Raw genomic sequence first — 17440 nt, forward strand, 5'->3', positions numbered from 1 at the left:
GTGTTGTGTATGCTGTCTAGGTCCTATTTGAAGGGGCCCCATTTATTGAAACTTTTTGCAAATAAATTGAAATAAAGTTGCAGGTTTTCATTGCACTGACTATTGCCTATCTTTCTGACGCATGGAGCTCATTTTGTTGATAATTATGCAATTTAATGGTAAAAAAATTACAATTGTACTGAAATTAAAGTGCAATTTAATTTCCATATTTTCGTTGCACTGTGCTACCTGGGTAGGAGTAGGTAATGTAAGTCTTTGACACTTTGCTTTACAATATTAATCATCGACATATTCTTTAGACTATGTCTCTAACGAGATATCAAGATAAAATAGACATTTTCCGAGATTAAAGGTGTAAACTTTGCAAGGGTGTGTCACCCAAAATCATTGTATCCTTATATCAATTCAACTTTGCATCCAGTTCCACAAATTGTTAATTGCATGCCTCAAAGTATAGTTAGATATTTACTGAAATCGGGTTTGAGAGAGTCAACTTGAAAATATGAGTATTTTTAAATTTCAAGAAGGTAAACTTTGCAACATCGCACCGCCATAAAAAATCTTCAGCATATGTCGAAAATTTTACTGGAGATTTGCTTTGTCATAATGCTTCATTTTTGCTTTGTGAAAGTATTGCATAGTCTACTTTGAAGATGGTTTTTGGAAGCGAAATCATTTAAAAATATTAAGATTTCTAAAAGGAACTGAATTAGGTATCAAAACTTTGCAACACAGAGCCTCCGAAACCAGATGTATACTCAAGCAAAAAATTTTACTGGAGGCTTGTCCTATTATTAGGTTTCATTTAGGCCACATACAAGTGAAATCCCAGGGCCACCATAGAAAAGGGGCCATAAAAGGCCCTTTTTCTCGGAGGCTCTTTGTTCTTATAAATTATAGGAAAATGCAACAACCTAAAGAGAATTTTGTTTTTCTTTTAGTTGGTGCAAACATTGTATAGTGTTCCAGACCTAAACTCTCGAATTGAGTATGTGGTGTCAGCCTCACCTGAAGACATTAAACACAGTAAGAGATATCAAAAACTCCTCATGGTTGCTGGCATCACACGTATTAAATCAGTTCTAAATTATGAAATTCCCTCCAGTAAATTTATCAACTCACCTGTCGTACTCATTAGACCGTCAGAACAATCAATGCCTTTCGCAGAGGACTATGGCCTTTCTCAGGTAAGTTTCCCACGAGACCCGTAATCACTCAAAAGACTTACTAATAAATGCTCAGAGATTATTTTAGATACTCGCGTATTAATTGCATACTTAAAGATCAATGTTGAATTAATCATCTAATAGTTTCAATTATTGTTATAAAAGAAATTAAAATTAAAGGAATTCCCTTGAGAGCGAAATATACCTATGAATGACACGTTACTAAATTTCAATTAGCTTAGAAACGTCATGGAGAGTCAAATACAAAACCTTAATCTAATAAACAACTATCATCTTAAGTTCAACTGAAGAACTGCTGTTTGGCCATAAAAAATTATCTTTGAAAAGACTGATGAGATTTAGATCGGCACAATCCGAGGCACCTGTTTGTAAATACGAACGTGAGTTTGTTTCTGGAACGCCGGCCGAAATAAAGCTATATTATTATTATTACAACAAATCTAAGTAATTCAGGCACGGACTGGCCAGGGTAGCAAGGAGATGGTCACCCCCGAAAATATGACCAAAATAGCTCCATAGACGCTACAACCAGCTTTTGTTGGGAGATTTCTGAGAGTCCAGCAGTGTCTTGCTTGAACTTTTAAGGAGGCTCCACAGTTGGCATCTTTTTGAACTTTTGACTCACCCACCCAGGTAGTTATTTTCAATCAAGTAATACAATTCTTGACTTATAACAATATTTTATTTTACTCTTTTTCAGTTCTGCGTTAAACCAGTAGACGTTTTCTTTGTGGATGGCAATCACTTAACAATTCTTGAAAACAAGAAAACGGCTGACATTATAATGAAACTAGTTGAAAAAGATGATCAAGACTTCAAGCAGGCCATTATGTCGCAAAGCAACCTTGCCAGTCTTCAAGAGGAACAACGGCGTGTCTGATCAGATAACTGCCAATAGCGTATACTCCGTCTAGCAAGTTAAGGTGCTTGGTATATCGGAATAAAAGACACTGTGTAGTAGTAGCGCAGCCGCTCTCACCCTCGTCACGTATCAACATGGCCAATTTTTCCCCTTCGCAGAGTGGATAGTATTGATCGCCGATTAAAAATCTGTATCTCAAGATTTTTGGATCATCGCCAATATAAGAACTCATGTTAATACCCTGCCTCTGATGAAAGCTTAAAGCACCTGAAAGAGATTGAGTCAATCTTCAACTAATTTGTTCCCAATATAGGTATAGTCTATAGCACGTCACTGCAGCACCGCGATCCATTGTGCGGCGAAAACCTGATTCGGCGTATTGACAGAAGACGGTAGCGGCTCGCCGCCACCACATCGTACCTTTAATTCCAATTTGCCAAATGCCATTACTCGCTGGACACAGTATAGTTACGCTACTGACGAGGAGTTTGCCTCTGATGTTCGTTTCCTATTTTTAATGACATTTCGGGGATTAGTAGTCCTTGGAGAATTATTCTGCAAAGTGAAATTCCGTTTTCTTCAACGAATTAAAGAAAATTCACCGGTTCCTCAAGGACTTCTAATACCCAAATTTCCCATTCGGGGAGTAGACATCGAAAGCGGGTTTTCTAATAAATTCACAAAAAATCTTTTGTAAGCTAACTAGTCAATACAACTTTTCCTGCAAGTCTGGTCTTATTTCTTTGTCTTTGAACAAATTTGTAAGTTCTGCAAAAATCAAAGTAAACCGTGAAGATGTAGTGTAGAGTGGAAGTTGTTCAGCAGCGATGGCACGATGGTGCGAGAATCAAACTGAGCGTTATGAGCGTCATGTTCATGACAACGTTTCGATGCCGTTTCGGATTTTACGGGATGCTCAGCTGGGATTGATGACGTCCACAAAGACCCACATTGATGCAGATCGCTCTGCGTGACCCCAGCTTAGTATTCCAATGCATCTGCCTGAGCACCTGAGCTGAACACTTTTTCCTCAGTCTTGCTTTGAAACTCCAGGGTGGTTTTACCGAAGTCTACATGAAAAATTCACAATACCTCCAAATCTGAAGGTGGGAAACAACAGTGGAGCATTTCAGGATAACATATCCAATGTCAACATAAACAATGTCAGCACCTACTATACCTACCCTAAATTTCAGCCCATTTTTAATAATGCTTCAAAATGCCTGAACCCGATAATAGACGGAAAAATTTCCGCCAGAGGAAGGTGAAGATCAAGCAGATCGGAATACATTTTACGATCTGATTGATCCCCCTTGGATAATGCCATCGCAATGGTAGAGAGGGGCAAAGAGCAGAGAAATACAAAGATTGAGCGAAGTACAACAAGGTTAGTCTAAGTCGGACCATTCTTCCGGCAGTTGAGTGAGATGGAGAGTTAGACTTTAGTCTCTTTACCTGCTAACGAACTTGAACCTTACAGCAATTTTAAAAATGTAAAGATAGAAATTAAAATAAAAAATTGGAAAGTAGAGATGTCGATAGAAATTTTAAAAAATATTAATTTCAAATCATAAAAACAGAAACTTCAATATTGTAAAAAACATTTACCTGAAAATTTCTGAAACTTAAAAAATAGAAATTTTGGAAAATTCTTAAAAAAATTTATTGATTATTTAAAAAATAAATTTTCTGGAAAATGTAAAAAGTAAATTTTCTTGAAAATTTAAAAAAATACATTTCCTTGAAACTTAAAAAAATACATTTCCTAGAAAATGTAAAAATACATTGGTTCCTTTTCATAAAAATTTAAAAAAATACATTTTCCTCAAAAATTAAAAAAACACATTTTTGTGTAAATGAAAACTGACTTTTTTGAAAATTAAAAATTGAATATTTTTAAAATTGTATGACTTACGTTTTTGTGAAAAGGGGTTTATGTAAAACTGGCAAAAATGAATAAAATTATACGTGTAATTTTTTTCTACGTCGCCAAAGGACCCCGCACACTCCTCATGGGAAAGTGCACCACGATCGATTTTTAATTTTTTTATTGCATTCAATTCATCGCACGTTGCTGATCAAGAGTAACCATTGCGCCACCTTTCTACGATGCACTGTTTTCGCACAATACGTCCGGAACACTTCAATTATTCGGCGATAAAGAGTCAGAAAGATTCTTCATTTCAACACTCGAGTGAACGGTCGGCTGTGTATCAACAAAGAAACCAGGGCCAACTCCAGCATCGAGTGGCAGTTTTATCTTGGATTCTGTCCGCCTCTTTGCTTGACCGTCCAAATCAGATTCGTGAGGAGCATAAGAATAGGAAAGTCGGAGAAAAACAGTGAACGTCAAACGGACGAGAGCAGGAGGGAGATAGGCCCAGAGCAAGTGGAATAGATAAGAAGACTGACACTCGCTACGTTTTTCCTTATGAACATCAGACCTGTTCCGAATGCCTTGTCCTTTTTGACTCTTTATCGCCGAATAGAGGAGGCGTTCCGGGCGCACTGTGTGAAAACGGTGCAAAGTAGAAAGTTGAAGCAATGATCACTTTTGATCAGCACCTTGAGATAAATTGAATGCAGTAAAATAGTTAAAAATCGATCGTGGTGCACTCTGCCATACGGAATGTCCTTTTCAAGAAAATCTTCTCGAGGGGCCAAACATAGCACAAATTTTAGAAATTGCCACGCCTAAGGTTCAAGAAAGTGGCCCAAGTGGCAGTGATCGCAATAATCAGCGATTTTATCGGTTGGTTATCGCAATTATATCGGTGGCAATATATCGGGATATTATCGCATTAAAAAATGCGATATATGGCGATTAAATCGCTACTCATCGCAATTTTTGGTTCGATAGAAATCATGATCAATTTTCGTCGATAAAATTGAAATGAAATCGCCATTTATCGCGGTTTTCATTTCGAAATAATCGCGATAAATTTTCGGGCGATAAAAGCGCAATTTATTTACCGCGAAAAGGTCGAGGATAATCGCTCAGATGTTGATGATTCTGGCGATTTTATCGCCGATAAAATCTCAATATTTAGCGATTTTTCTGTTGACAAATGCTACTTGGGAGGGAGGGGGCACAACATTCAAATTGAAGCACGTAACAGCTCTGACTCATCCATACAACAGATCAAAAAAGTATAGTTAGCCCTGGATCCCCACAATGTGAAAATTGACCGGAATGTCACGTTTTGCGACCTTCTTTATTTTTACCTAGGGTCGTGGCTCTTTTGAATATTTTTGATCTTCAGTCACACATCTTAACGGATCCGGTCCGATTTATTTAACGGGAGAATTGACGTTTCCAACTTGTTTTAAATAAAAAAAAATTCTTGAAACTATAAAAACCAAACATTTTCCGAAGCCATATGCATCCATCTATATGAGAATACCTATTATCTACTTCACGCACTTTCAGGTTTTGTTTGATGTGAAAAGAGTTGGTCAGAAAACCGTGTTTAGTTGTAATTCTGGTGACACTTTTCACTTTGCATTACTTTTCATGGTTTTAACTTTTAGACATCAGGATTACCGCATATCTCTCTGAGATTGGTACCTAGTTTTATAATAGGAAATGCAAGATGTATCCGTTGGTTTGTACCAGATGAAGAGTTTCGGGTAATGGAACGTAAATTTCCAAAATTTTTTTATACACGAATACATTTTTTTTCTTCTCAAACATCATTAACATGAATTCTTGTTAGATACACTCTGTTCGAACGACTTCTTTGTCCGTAACGAGTCCTCCAGAGCAATTTTCCACCTGGTACGATGGTTATTATTTCTTTATTTCTATTTTTAAAATTTGAGGTGGGATAATGGCGGCTTCTCAAGAGCCAGCGAGATAGGCGATCTTTTACACCAACGAACAGAAAACTGATGGCGAAAAATAACCAATCGGAACCTCCCAAAAAAAAGAATTTGCCTAAATTCGTTTTTTGGTGGTTCTGCGCAGATTTACCAGTCAGACACGACATCTCAAGGCGAAAAAAAACTCGCGGAAAGCGAATTTTAGAATTCTACACAACTTGACGTAGAGACACGATTGGCTAAAAAACACAACGATTTTTGATAAATCCAAAAATTAATCAAAGATCGAAGAGTGGGCGATTCGCTCAAGGTCGCAGAGACATAGGGAATCACATAGCAGTAGCAACGGAACGATTGTAAATTCATGGGGAGCTCCGTTCCCATGACAACATGGGGAACTCCGTTCCCATGACAAAAGGACCCCGGTTACATAAAACGTCACCACATGTTACATTTCTAACTTCTCCCTTGGAAAAAAATTGGCTTGAGACCTGCTAGGAGTCTGACGAATTTTCCCCAGTTTCCTGCCGTCTCATAGAAAAAGAAACAAAAAGAAATTTGTGGATAAACAAAAATTGACGATAGGACGACAAGGTTACATGAATTCTCCCGTTGCATAAAATCGGTCCATAGACGTATAGAACACACTTTTTTTTTTTTTTTACAATACTACATCTTTTTTGTGCATCTGCAACTGCACTGTACAGGGTTATCCAAAAGTCACCTACCACCCCTGTAACTTTTTTCCTGATTCAGATAGAAGTTTGAAACTTTGGCAATCTTCCTCGGTCTAAATAGCAAATTTTTGGTCCTCCAAAAATTTTGGGGAGGGGGCTAACTTTTTTTTTCAAATAGCAACCCCCCCCCCTTTGTGTTACCTCATTCGGAAGATAATAAAAAAATAAAATTTTTGGCGCAAACCGCAGGTCAAAATGTTAATTTTTGACAAGATGGCGGCCGGTTAAAGTTCAAAATGGCGGAAATTTGGCATCCTGGTTTTTTTTCGGCGGATTGGTCTGAAACTCGGAATCCTAAGGTTTTCGGGACGAGAAAAATGACTCTGGCATTAGATTTCCAGAAAAGTCAGTCTTTTTCAAAATGGCGGTGGTTAAAATGGCGGGTTAGAGCGGGAAAAGGATATTTAGGCTGCTTATCGTTATATTACAAATACGATATAATTTATAATAGATTTACAAATATCATACAATGAGACTTGGTATCCGGGGGATTTTCGGCACGAGAAGAACGAATCTTTCATTGGATTTTTGAAATTTCGAAAAACTTTAAAATGGCGGGGGGAAAATGACGGAAAATCCATATCACGACTGTTTACCAATAGATTTGCACGAAAGGCGATACTCTGGTTGTTTTTGGCTCGAAAAAATGATTCTTTCATTAGATTTTTGAAATACGGCGGAAAAATCGGTGTTATGGCCGGTGATATGGATTTCCCGTCATTTTTTCCCCGCCATTTTAAAGTTTTTCGAAATTTCAAAAATCCGATCAAAGATTCGTTCTTCTCGTGCCGAAAGACCCCCGGATACCTGGTCTCATACAAATCTAACGATAAGCAGCCTAAATATCCATTTCCCGCTCTAAGCCGCCATTGTAACCGCCGCCTATCGATTATTTAGTAATTCAACAATGTAATGAAAGATTCTTTTTTATCCAGCCAAAACCACCAAGATATCGAATTTCGTGCGAGTCCATCGGTAAACAGCCGTAAAACTAATTTCCCGCCATTTTCCCGCCGCCATTTTGAAAATTGTCGGAATTTCAGATAGCCAATGAAAGATTCGTTCTTCTTGTGCCGAAATACCCCCGGATACCAAGTTTCATGCAAGTCCAACGAAAAGCAGCCTAAATATCCACTTCCCGCGCTAGGCCGCCATTTTGGAAAGGACCGACTTTTCTGGAAAACCAATGCCAGAATGGTTTTCTCGTCTCGAAATACCCTAAGATACCGAGTTTAACGCCAATCTGTCAATAAATAACGGAGATGTCAGATTTCCGCCATTTTGAACTTTGACCGGCCACCATTTTGTCAAAAATCAACATTTTGACCTGCGGTTTGCGCCAAAAATTTTCTTTTTTTATTATCTTTCGAATGAGGTAACACAAAGGGGGGGGGGGGTTGCTATTTGAAAAAAAAAAAGTTAGCCCCGCCTCCCTTAGGGGGGGCTGCCCCCCAAAATTTTGGGGGGACCAAAAAGTTGCTACTTCAGACCGAGGAACATTGCCAAAGTTTCAAACTTCTATCTCAATTTGGAAAAAAGTTGCAGGGGTGGTCAGTGACTTTTGGATAACCCTGTGTACGGACGGCTTTATGCAATAAGCAACTAGGGTCAAATTTTCGATTTTTTTTCGTGATGAATTCCGTATCAGGAGGGTATTTACTTACTATTGAGAAAAAGAAAATCCTCAAAAACCATGTTTATCCCACTTCAGCGACCCCGCAAAAATTAGCCGTCGCAGGATCACGCGAGGTTTATTTTGCAATCGGGACCTATACTAAGGTTCCCTATTCCGTAATGCGAAACTCGGATTTCCCATTTTGCAATTCGGAACTATAAGCTGCAGGACGGCAGTATCCTATCTCGGCTCCTATTCGATCGATCTTGCTGATTTTTGGTACCGGGCGGTATTTTTGGACGGGAAACTCGAATTTTCTGTTCAAATTTTGAAAATTCAAGATGTCGGATGTGGCCTAAAATGCTATATTGGCTCCTGTTCGATCGATCATGCTGATTTTTGGTTTCATGGGGTATTTTTGGACGGGAAACACGACTTTCTGGTCAAATTTTGAAAATTCGAAAATCCAAGATTAGGTATGAGGCCTAAAATGCAATCTCAGCTCCTGTTCAATCGATCATGTTGAATTTTGGTATCAGGGTATTTTTGGGCGGGAAGCTTGAATTTCTGATCAAATTTTAAAAATTTGAAAATCCAAGATGGCGGATGTGGCTTAAAATGCTATCTCAGGTTGCTCGATCTATAATGGTGAATCATGGTTGTATAGGGGGTATTTTAGGACGGGAAACTCGAATTCCCAGCCGAGTTTCGAAAATTGAAATTTTTTCAAATTTTGACGATAAGCTTGTTCAGTAAGTTTTGATTTTTGCATTTTTTTTAAGTATTTACTACGCATAAGCCACAATAATTTTCTTCGATATTTTTCGCATTTCAATCCACGAAAAACAAGTTTGAGGTCACGTCTTCTGAGCTCCCATTTAAACGCGTGTTTCCGAGGAATGGAAGATCCCCCAGGGGATACTTACTCAAGTAAGGTCATTTTCGGCCACATCCACCATCTTGGATTTTCGAATTTTCAAAATTTGATCAGAAATTCAAGTTTCCTGTCCAAAAATACCGCCTCCTACTAAAAATCAGCAAGATCGATCGAACAGGAGCCGAGACAGCATTTTAGGCCACATCCGCCATCTTGGAGTCTGTAATTTCCAAGATTTGACCACTAATTCGAGTTTCCCGTCCAAAAATACCGCCTCCTACTAAAAATCAGCAAGATCGATCGAACAGGAGCCGAGATAGCATTTTAGGCCAGATCCACCATCTTGGATTTTCAAATTTCCAAAATTTGATCAGAAATTCGAGTTTCTCGTCCAAAAATACCCCCTATTACCAAAAATCAACATGATCGATTGAAAAGGAGCCAAGATAGCATTTTAGGCCACAAACCTAATCTTGGATTTTCGAATTTTCAAAATTTCACGATTCACGGGTTTGTTGACCGATTAACGGGTTTATCGTTCAATTCACGGATTTTTCGAACGAATACGGGGTTGTCAATCGATTCACGGATTTGACGGTCGATTCGCAGGTTTTTGATCGATTCACGGTCGTCAATCGAATCAGTGCCGATCAAATCACGTCCATCGGTTCACGTTCCAACTTTTCGATTGAATCATGTCGGATTCGTTTTTCAATAATTTGTCGAACGAGTCGGTGTCGATCGATTCAAGCTTTCATTTTTTGATCGATTCATGTCAATGTCAATCGAATCTATAAACCCTCCCGTCCAAATTGCGTGTAAATATTTGCCACCATTCTCGAAATATTAGCAAGTCTGTAGGTTTCCATATTTTTGGCACACCCTGTTTTTGGTAGAATATCTTTCCGCAAGGACAATGCACCTTCTCCCTTCCTCGTATGATGGGAGGAAGGGGTGTTTTCTCTGTTCGGGTTAACCCTCCAGTGTGCAATAGTGACACTCCCCCGATGACAATCCTCCCCTGGGGGGAAATGTGACAATCCCCTATGCAGTTAGTGCGAAAACAATCTATATAGTTCCTAATTGCAGGTTCCGAGGCTCAGTCATTTTAGGGGGCTGTTAGAGCTCCGAACTTTCCTGAAGTGTAAAATCTTCATCAGCAACGGTAAAAAAATTAGAGGGGGGAGGGGCCAATTTTCTAGCACCTATTGACTCTTCAGCGCTACTTACAAATGGATAGCATTTTGCATTTCAAAACTATAGGCATTATGGTGGGTTTTCAGGAGAGCAACTTTTGCAAAAACCATGAGCGTTTTTCCTCAAAACGATCGATGTTGCAGTTTGATGGTTCATTTTATAGCTAGGTACTACCTATGGAGTTTCTTTAACAAACTTTGACATATTCTTCAAAAACATCACACTGTTGCTAAAAATTACAAAAAAAGGCTACAGTTCCGTATTGCAAAATGAAGAATCCGAGGAAGCTCATTCGATCGGCACTGATTCGATTGACGACCGTGAATCGATCAAAAACCTGCGAATCGATCGACGAATCCGTGAATCGATCGAAAATTCCATGAGTCATTCGAAAAATCCGTGAATTGATCGATAAGCCCGTGAATCGGTCGACAAACCCGTGAATCGTGAACTTTTGAAAATTTAAAAATCCAAGATTGGGGATGTGGTCTATAATGCTATCTCGGCTCCTGTTCGATCGATCTTGCTGATTTTTCGTACCCGGGGAGTATTCTTGGACGGGAAACTCGAATTTTTGGTCAACTTTCGAAAATTCGAGAATCCAACGAATAGATGTAGCCTAAAATGCTATCCTGTCTCGTGCTCGATCTAACGTGGTGAATCGCGGTACCAGGGAGTATCTTGGGACGGGAAACTCGAATTTTTGGTCAAATTTACAAAATTCGAAAATCCAAGATGGTGGATGTGGCCGAAAATGACCTTACTCAGGGGATCTTTCATTCCTCGGAGACAAGCGTTTAAAGGGGAGCTCAGAAGTCGCGACCTCAAACTTGTTTTTCGTGGATTGAAATTCGAAAAATATCGGAGAAAATTCTTGTGGCTTATGCGTAGTAAATACATAAAAAAAAATGCACAAATCAAAAATTACTGAACAAGGGCATCGTCAAAATTTGAAAAAATTTCAAATTTTCGAAATTCAGCTAGGAATTTGGGTTTCCCGTCCAAAAATACTCCATGGTACCAAAAATCAGCAAGATCGATCGAACAGGAGCCGGGATAGCATTTTAGGCCACATCCACTATGTTGGATTCTCGAATTTTCGAAATTTGACCAAAAATTCGAGTTTCCCGTTCAAAAGTACCCCAAATACCAAAAATCAGCAAGATTGATCGAACAGAAGCTAAGATAACATTTTAGGACACATTCGCCATCTTGCATTTTCGAAAAGGTAAAATTGCTCCCTTTTTTCCCGGTTAATATAAAAAAATCCCGTTATATCCCTGTCAATCCTGCTGTAAATTGAACGATTCATCGACGACCGATGAGCAAAGAGCGATATCCTTCCTTTCATCCCGGTTAATGAATGAATGTACAACCCGTTTTATCCCTGTCAATCCTGTTTAGGTAAAATTCCTCCCTTTTATCCACGTTAATATCAATTAATCCCATTTTATCCCTGTCAATTCGGGATCATGGTTCAACAGACTAGTATAACCGAAGTGGTGAACAAAACAAGGCTCACATGAAAGCCTATGGAAAGTCAACCTTCCATGAAAAGTTTCAACTTGAAGTGACCGCTCGCTCAGGTCTTGCAGCGTTGCCAATATTCCATTTGCATGCGCTAAGATCGAGGAATTCTGGATCATCATGGTTCAACAGACTAGCACACCTGAATTGGTAAACGAAACAAGGCTCAAATGAAAGCTCATGGTAAGTCAAACTTAAAATTGGCAACGCTGCAGAGCCTAAACGAGGGGTCACTTCAAGATTAAAAATGTGCATGGAAGTTTGGCTTACCATAAGCTTTTATTTGAGCCTTGTTTCGTTGACCAATTCGGGTCTACTAGAACGAAGAAAGACATCGAAGTCCGGTTTGGACGAAAAATCGTCTAAAATTACATTCTTTAAGATTCTTAAGGTCAAAATCCCGAAATCACATTTTCAAGTTAACTTTTGTGCTTTTCTTCAATTTTTTATTTGGATCAAAACCAGTTTTTTAAATTGTTCGTCTTTTTCTGCATCCAACGAGCGGTACCTACATTAGGCTGGGGAGTCAAAGGTTTCGAGAGTTATAGACGATTGAAGTTTCCGCTATACGCGCGCCATACTTCGGTTCCAAAGCCGGTTTTGGGTGTTATTCATCAGATTGAATGTTAAAACCGTGCAAAATAAAGAGCTTGATGCAAAAACGGCTTTTTTCGCCCCCCTCTGGAAGTTCTTCAGACTTTGTCTATTGATTATTCATACTTGAGCGCTTCTTTTCCCAAATTTTCAGACCCCCAAAAAATTTTGGGGGGGAGCTAGGGGGGTGGAAGTCAAAACCTGTGAACCTCGATATCTCTTGAACAAAGAAAGATATTGAGGTCCGGTTTGGACGAAAAATCGTCTAAAATTGCATACTTTAAGATTCTAAAGGTCGAAATCCCGATATCACATTTTTAAGTTAACATATGTGCTTTTTTCCAGTTTTTAGGTCAAGAAAATTTCTTTTAAACGAAAAATTTACAAAGATCTCAATTTTTTATTTGAACCAAAACCAGTTTTTTAAATTGTTCGTCTTTTTCCGCATCCAACGAGTGGTCGTATAAGCTGGGGAACCGAACGGTTCCGGAGTTATGATCGATTGAAGTTTCCGCTCAACGCGCGCCGACCGACTTTCGCGCGCAAAAAAGTCGGATTTGACTGTTATTAGATCAGATTGAATGTTCAAACTGAGCAAAATGCTTTATTAGGGACTCTTGAGGGTCGCTGAGTTCAGAAATTACCGATACTTCCAAAAAATTCACGTTTTTAAAATTACAGCTCCGCAGCGCTATTTTAGAGGCCCACTCAGCGCCGACCGGCCGCTCAGTGGTCCTGTCCGAAGCTGCAATTTTAAAAACGTGAATTTTTTGGAAGTATCGGTAATTTCTGAACTCAGCTACCCTCAAGAGTCCCTAATAAAGCATTTTGCTCAGTTTGAACATTCAATCTGATCTAATAACAGTCAAATCCGACTTTTTTGCGCGCGAAAATCGGTCGGCGCGCGTTGAGCGGAAACTTCAATCGATCATAACTCCGGAACCGTTTGGTTCCCCAGCTTATACGACCACTCGTTGGATGCGGAAAAAGACGAACAATTTAAAAAACTGGTTTTGGTTCAAATAAAAAATTGAGATCTTTGTAAATTTTTCGTTTAAAAGAAATTTTCTTGACCTAAAAACTGGAAAAAAGCACATATGTTAACTTAAAAATGTGATATCGGGATTTCGACCTTTAGAATCTTAAAGTATGCAATTTTAGACGATTTTTCGTCCAAACCGGACCTCAATATCTTTCTTTGTTCAAGAGATATCGAGGTTCACAGGTTTTGACTTCCACCCCCCCTAGCTCCCCCCCAAAATTTTTTGGGGGTCTGAAAATTTGGGAAAAGAAGCGCTCAAGTATGAGTAATCAATAGACAAAGTCTGAAGAACTTCCAGAGGGGGGCGAAAAAAGCCGTTTTTGCATCAAGCTCTTTATGGGAATTTTTGAGGGTAGCTTCGTTTGGAAATCACAGGTAATTCAAAAAAATTCATTTTCTTAAAATTACAGCTTCAGAGCACTACTTTAGCGAGGCGGATAAAGAATGGTGGTCGCACTTCGTACCCTCCGGACGTCACGCGGTCATACGCGGTATCGGGTACATGGGCCGGCTCCGCCGGCTCAACCTGGGGCAGCACGCTGCACGGCAAAACCCGTACCCCCCTGACATCACAACGCTTCAAGATGGCAGCCAAAATCGAAATGCGACCACGATTCTTTATCCGCCTTGCTATTTTAGAGGCCAACCGTCAGCACTCGGTGAGCCGTTTGATTAAAGTGAGACCAATTTTTTTTAGAAAATGAATTTTTTGGAAGTATCTGTAATTCCTGAACTCAGCGACTTATTTTGCACGGTTTAAACATTCAATCTGATTTGGTGACACCCAAATGCGGCTTTGGAACCATAGTATGGAGCGCGAAAATCAGTCAGCGTGCGTAAAGCGGAAACTATAGTCGCCTGTAACTCTCGAACACTTTGTCCCTCTGGTTCCCCAGCTTACACGCTGGACGCAAAAAACGAACAGTACAAAAACTGGTTTGGTTCAGATTAAAAATTGAGATCTTTGTATATTTCTAAGTTAAAATATTTTTTTTCGACTCAAAAACTGAGAAAGCACAAGTTAACTTGAAAATATGATTTCGGGATTGAGACCTTTAAAATCTTAAATAATGTAATTTTAGACGATTTCTCGTGCAAACCGGACCTCGATATCTTTCCTCGTAAGGGAGATATCAAGGCTCAAACGTTTTGACTCTCCCCCCCCCCCCCCCCCTTAAAATTTTTTAAGAGTCTGAAAATTTGGGAAAAGAAGCGCTCAAGTAGGTATTAGTGTTCGAAAGACGAAGTTTAAAGAAATTTAGACGGGGGTTGGGGGCGCGGAAATCGTCGTTTTTGAATCAAGCTCTTTCACGAGGAAGACGAATAACACAGCGGGAAGTCTAGAAACCAGCTCCTTAACAAGAAATGAGTATTAACAATCAATATTAGTCCAATGGCGAAAGTCCATACAGAGTGTTTGAAAAGTCGCCCCCCCCTGACTTTTGACCTAATTGAGGTAGAGATTTGAAAAGGGGTACGTGCAAAATGGGTCATTTCACGCTCATGTCGGATACCATTGAAACTTGCCCTATTCATTCATTTAACAATGCTCCATGTTTTCCCAAAGTTTCAAGTCCCCAAAAAAATTTTGGGGGAAGTGGCGCAGGGTTAATGTTGAAAATCCGCTAAATTGTCGCGAATGTTTTACTCGAAAACCACTAAATATTTCGGAACGCGGTTTAAACAAGCGTTTTCAGCGTGAAAAGAGCTTTCAGAAAATGTATAATATCATAGGGTTTTGTCGACTTAAACTCGAGTTATCGCCTCCGAAGCGCCGGAACGCTATAAAATGACCCGCTTTTTCGTCACGTTCGGGCCAATCCCAAAATACTCCATTTTTAATTTCTTTGAAAAGCTGATATGTTGTTCCTGACTCTCTATGGCACCTATATGTCTTTACCGTATCCTGGGGAAACGTTTTGTTCGCGAGTTATAAGCGCGGAAAGGAGCGAAGGTCGGGAAAATCGGCTATTTTAAACTGCGCGCGGCGACGGATCAGGAGACATGTGGTAACAACACGAAGTCGGCAGTGGAGTGTGATTCGCCGAACTGAGCAGGAGGGGGCGTTCTACTTCTAACCCATGCGACGCGCGCAGTTCAAAGTAGCCGATTTTCCCGACCTTCGCTCCTTTCCGCGCTTATAACTCGCGAACAAAACGTTTCCCCAGGATACGGTAAAGACATATAGGTGCCATAGAGAGTCAGGAACAACATATCAGCTTTTCAAAGAAATTAAAAATGGAGTATTTTGGGGATTGGCCCGAACGTGACGAAAAAGCGGGTCATTTTATATCGTTCCGGCGCTTCGGAGGCGATAACTCGAGTTTAAGTCGACAAAACCCTATGATATTATACATTTTCTGAAAGCTCTTTTCACACTTAGAACGCTCGTTTAAACCGCGTTTCGAAATATTTAGTAGTTTTCGAGTAAAAAATTTGCGAAAATTTAGCGGATTTTCAACTTTGACCCCCCGCCACTTCCCCCAAAAATTTTTTGGGGACTTGAAACTTTGGGAAAACATGGGGCATTGTTAGATGAATGAATAGGGCAAGTTTCAATGGTATCCGACACGAGCGTGAAATGGCCCGTTTTGCACGTACCCTTTGAGAACGTTCCTCGGTCAGGGAGAGCTACATCTTGAACCCCCCCCCCCCCTAAAAATTTTCGCCCCCCCCCCTGGAGGGCTAACGGACCCCAATTTTTTTCTTCAAATGGGAAGACCCGTTGTTCCTCGTTCGAAAGAGCATAAAAAAAGAAATATTTTCGCACAGACCTGAAGTCAATATCTCAAACCGTTTCAAAATGACGGCCAGTGAAAGTTCGAAATAGCCGAATATTGTTTTTTTAGGAATCTGATTTCAAAGGAGGGATTGCGATTTGGGCCTACATATACCCCACCACGGAATCTGAAAATTTTTGTATATTTGACGGTTGATGATGCATATATGACAGGAATAATCGAGTTTGGCCGATACTTTTTTTGGCCAAGGTCGAAATCTGAGATAGAATCGCGAGAAACATGGATGATTTTCATCACTTTCAGGTTAAAAAAATAGGTAGAGAAGTTCCAGTCCCAAGAGCCGCGAAAAAAATTGTGTATTTTCAGAATTTTCGGGCTAGAAAGTTAGAAAAGTTTAATTTTTAACTTGGGCCCAAGGCGGACGATTGATCACATTCAATTATGTTACGTGCCTATAGGTATCCCTAACATCCTATTCAAAGCTCATGACCCGTCCTCTGTGGGCCAAGGTCGAAATTTTAGGTACAACCGCGACATTTCAGCTATTTTCAGCGCTGGAGCCATGTTTAGGCCCCTACGTCAAAGCTGAAAAATTTGAGGATCGGCAAAACTCGACTATTTCCATCACATATGCATCGTCGACCGTCAACTATACAAAAATTTCCTGATTTCGTAGAAGGACCGATTTCGGCCCAAATCGCAGCCCCTTCAGTTAAGCTCATGACAAAATACCCCTATGTTTCATGTTTCAGGCAAATCCATAGGTAAATAACCGAGATGCCAATTTTTGACCATATTAAACTGGTGTCTATAAGTCCGGAATTTACGGAAATAGTACTGATTTTATGAGGGCGGTCCGGAAGTACTGAAAAAGCGCGGAAATTCCGGAAAAGGTCCGAAATTGTTTTATTTTTTTTTGTCATTTTTGTCGCAATTTCAAAAATTTGAAATTTTGCGAATTTCGTCAAATGGAGGTACTGAAAAAGTACGGAATTTTTCTGTTGGAGGAGCTACTGAATTTCTTGAGAATGTACTGAAAAAGTACTGTAAAAGTACTTATTTTTGACCAGCCTGTTTTGGTAGACATCCTATTTTATCAACCACCGCTTTGAAAATGTTGTTTTTGTTTTTTTTTTAAAAAATAATCAAACGTCAAATTCGTTTTTCTCATGTTAAAATATCGATTTTCGCGCAAATCTATTGACAAATAACCAGTGTCAATTTTTGGCTATTTTGAAC

At 39.5% G+C, this 17440-nt stretch overlaps 1 protein-coding gene across 1 annotated transcript in view; it reads left to right on the plus strand.

Annotated features, from left to right (window-relative positions):
• FASN3 (Fatty acid synthase 3) overlaps nucleotides 1–2776 on the plus strand; it is a 253540-nt gene extending 250764 nt beyond the window's left edge. Inside the window, exons 36-37 of the mRNA XM_072296313.1 lie at nucleotides 942–1187; nucleotides 1888–2776. Of these exons, the coding sequence (XP_072152414.1) occupies nucleotides 942–1187; nucleotides 1888–2067 (426 nt within the window). The 3' untranslated portion in view covers nucleotides 2068–2776. The remainder of the gene's footprint in view (nucleotides 1–941; nucleotides 1188–1887) is intronic.
• The last annotated feature ends 14664 nt before the right edge of the window (nucleotides 2777–17440 follow it).

The sequence above is a fragment of the Bemisia tabaci genome, chromosome 2 (assembly GCF_918797505.1).
Source record: "Bemisia tabaci chromosome 2, PGI_BMITA_v3".
NCBI classification, from domain to species: Eukaryota; Metazoa; Arthropoda; class Insecta; order Hemiptera; family Aleyrodidae; genus Bemisia; species Bemisia tabaci.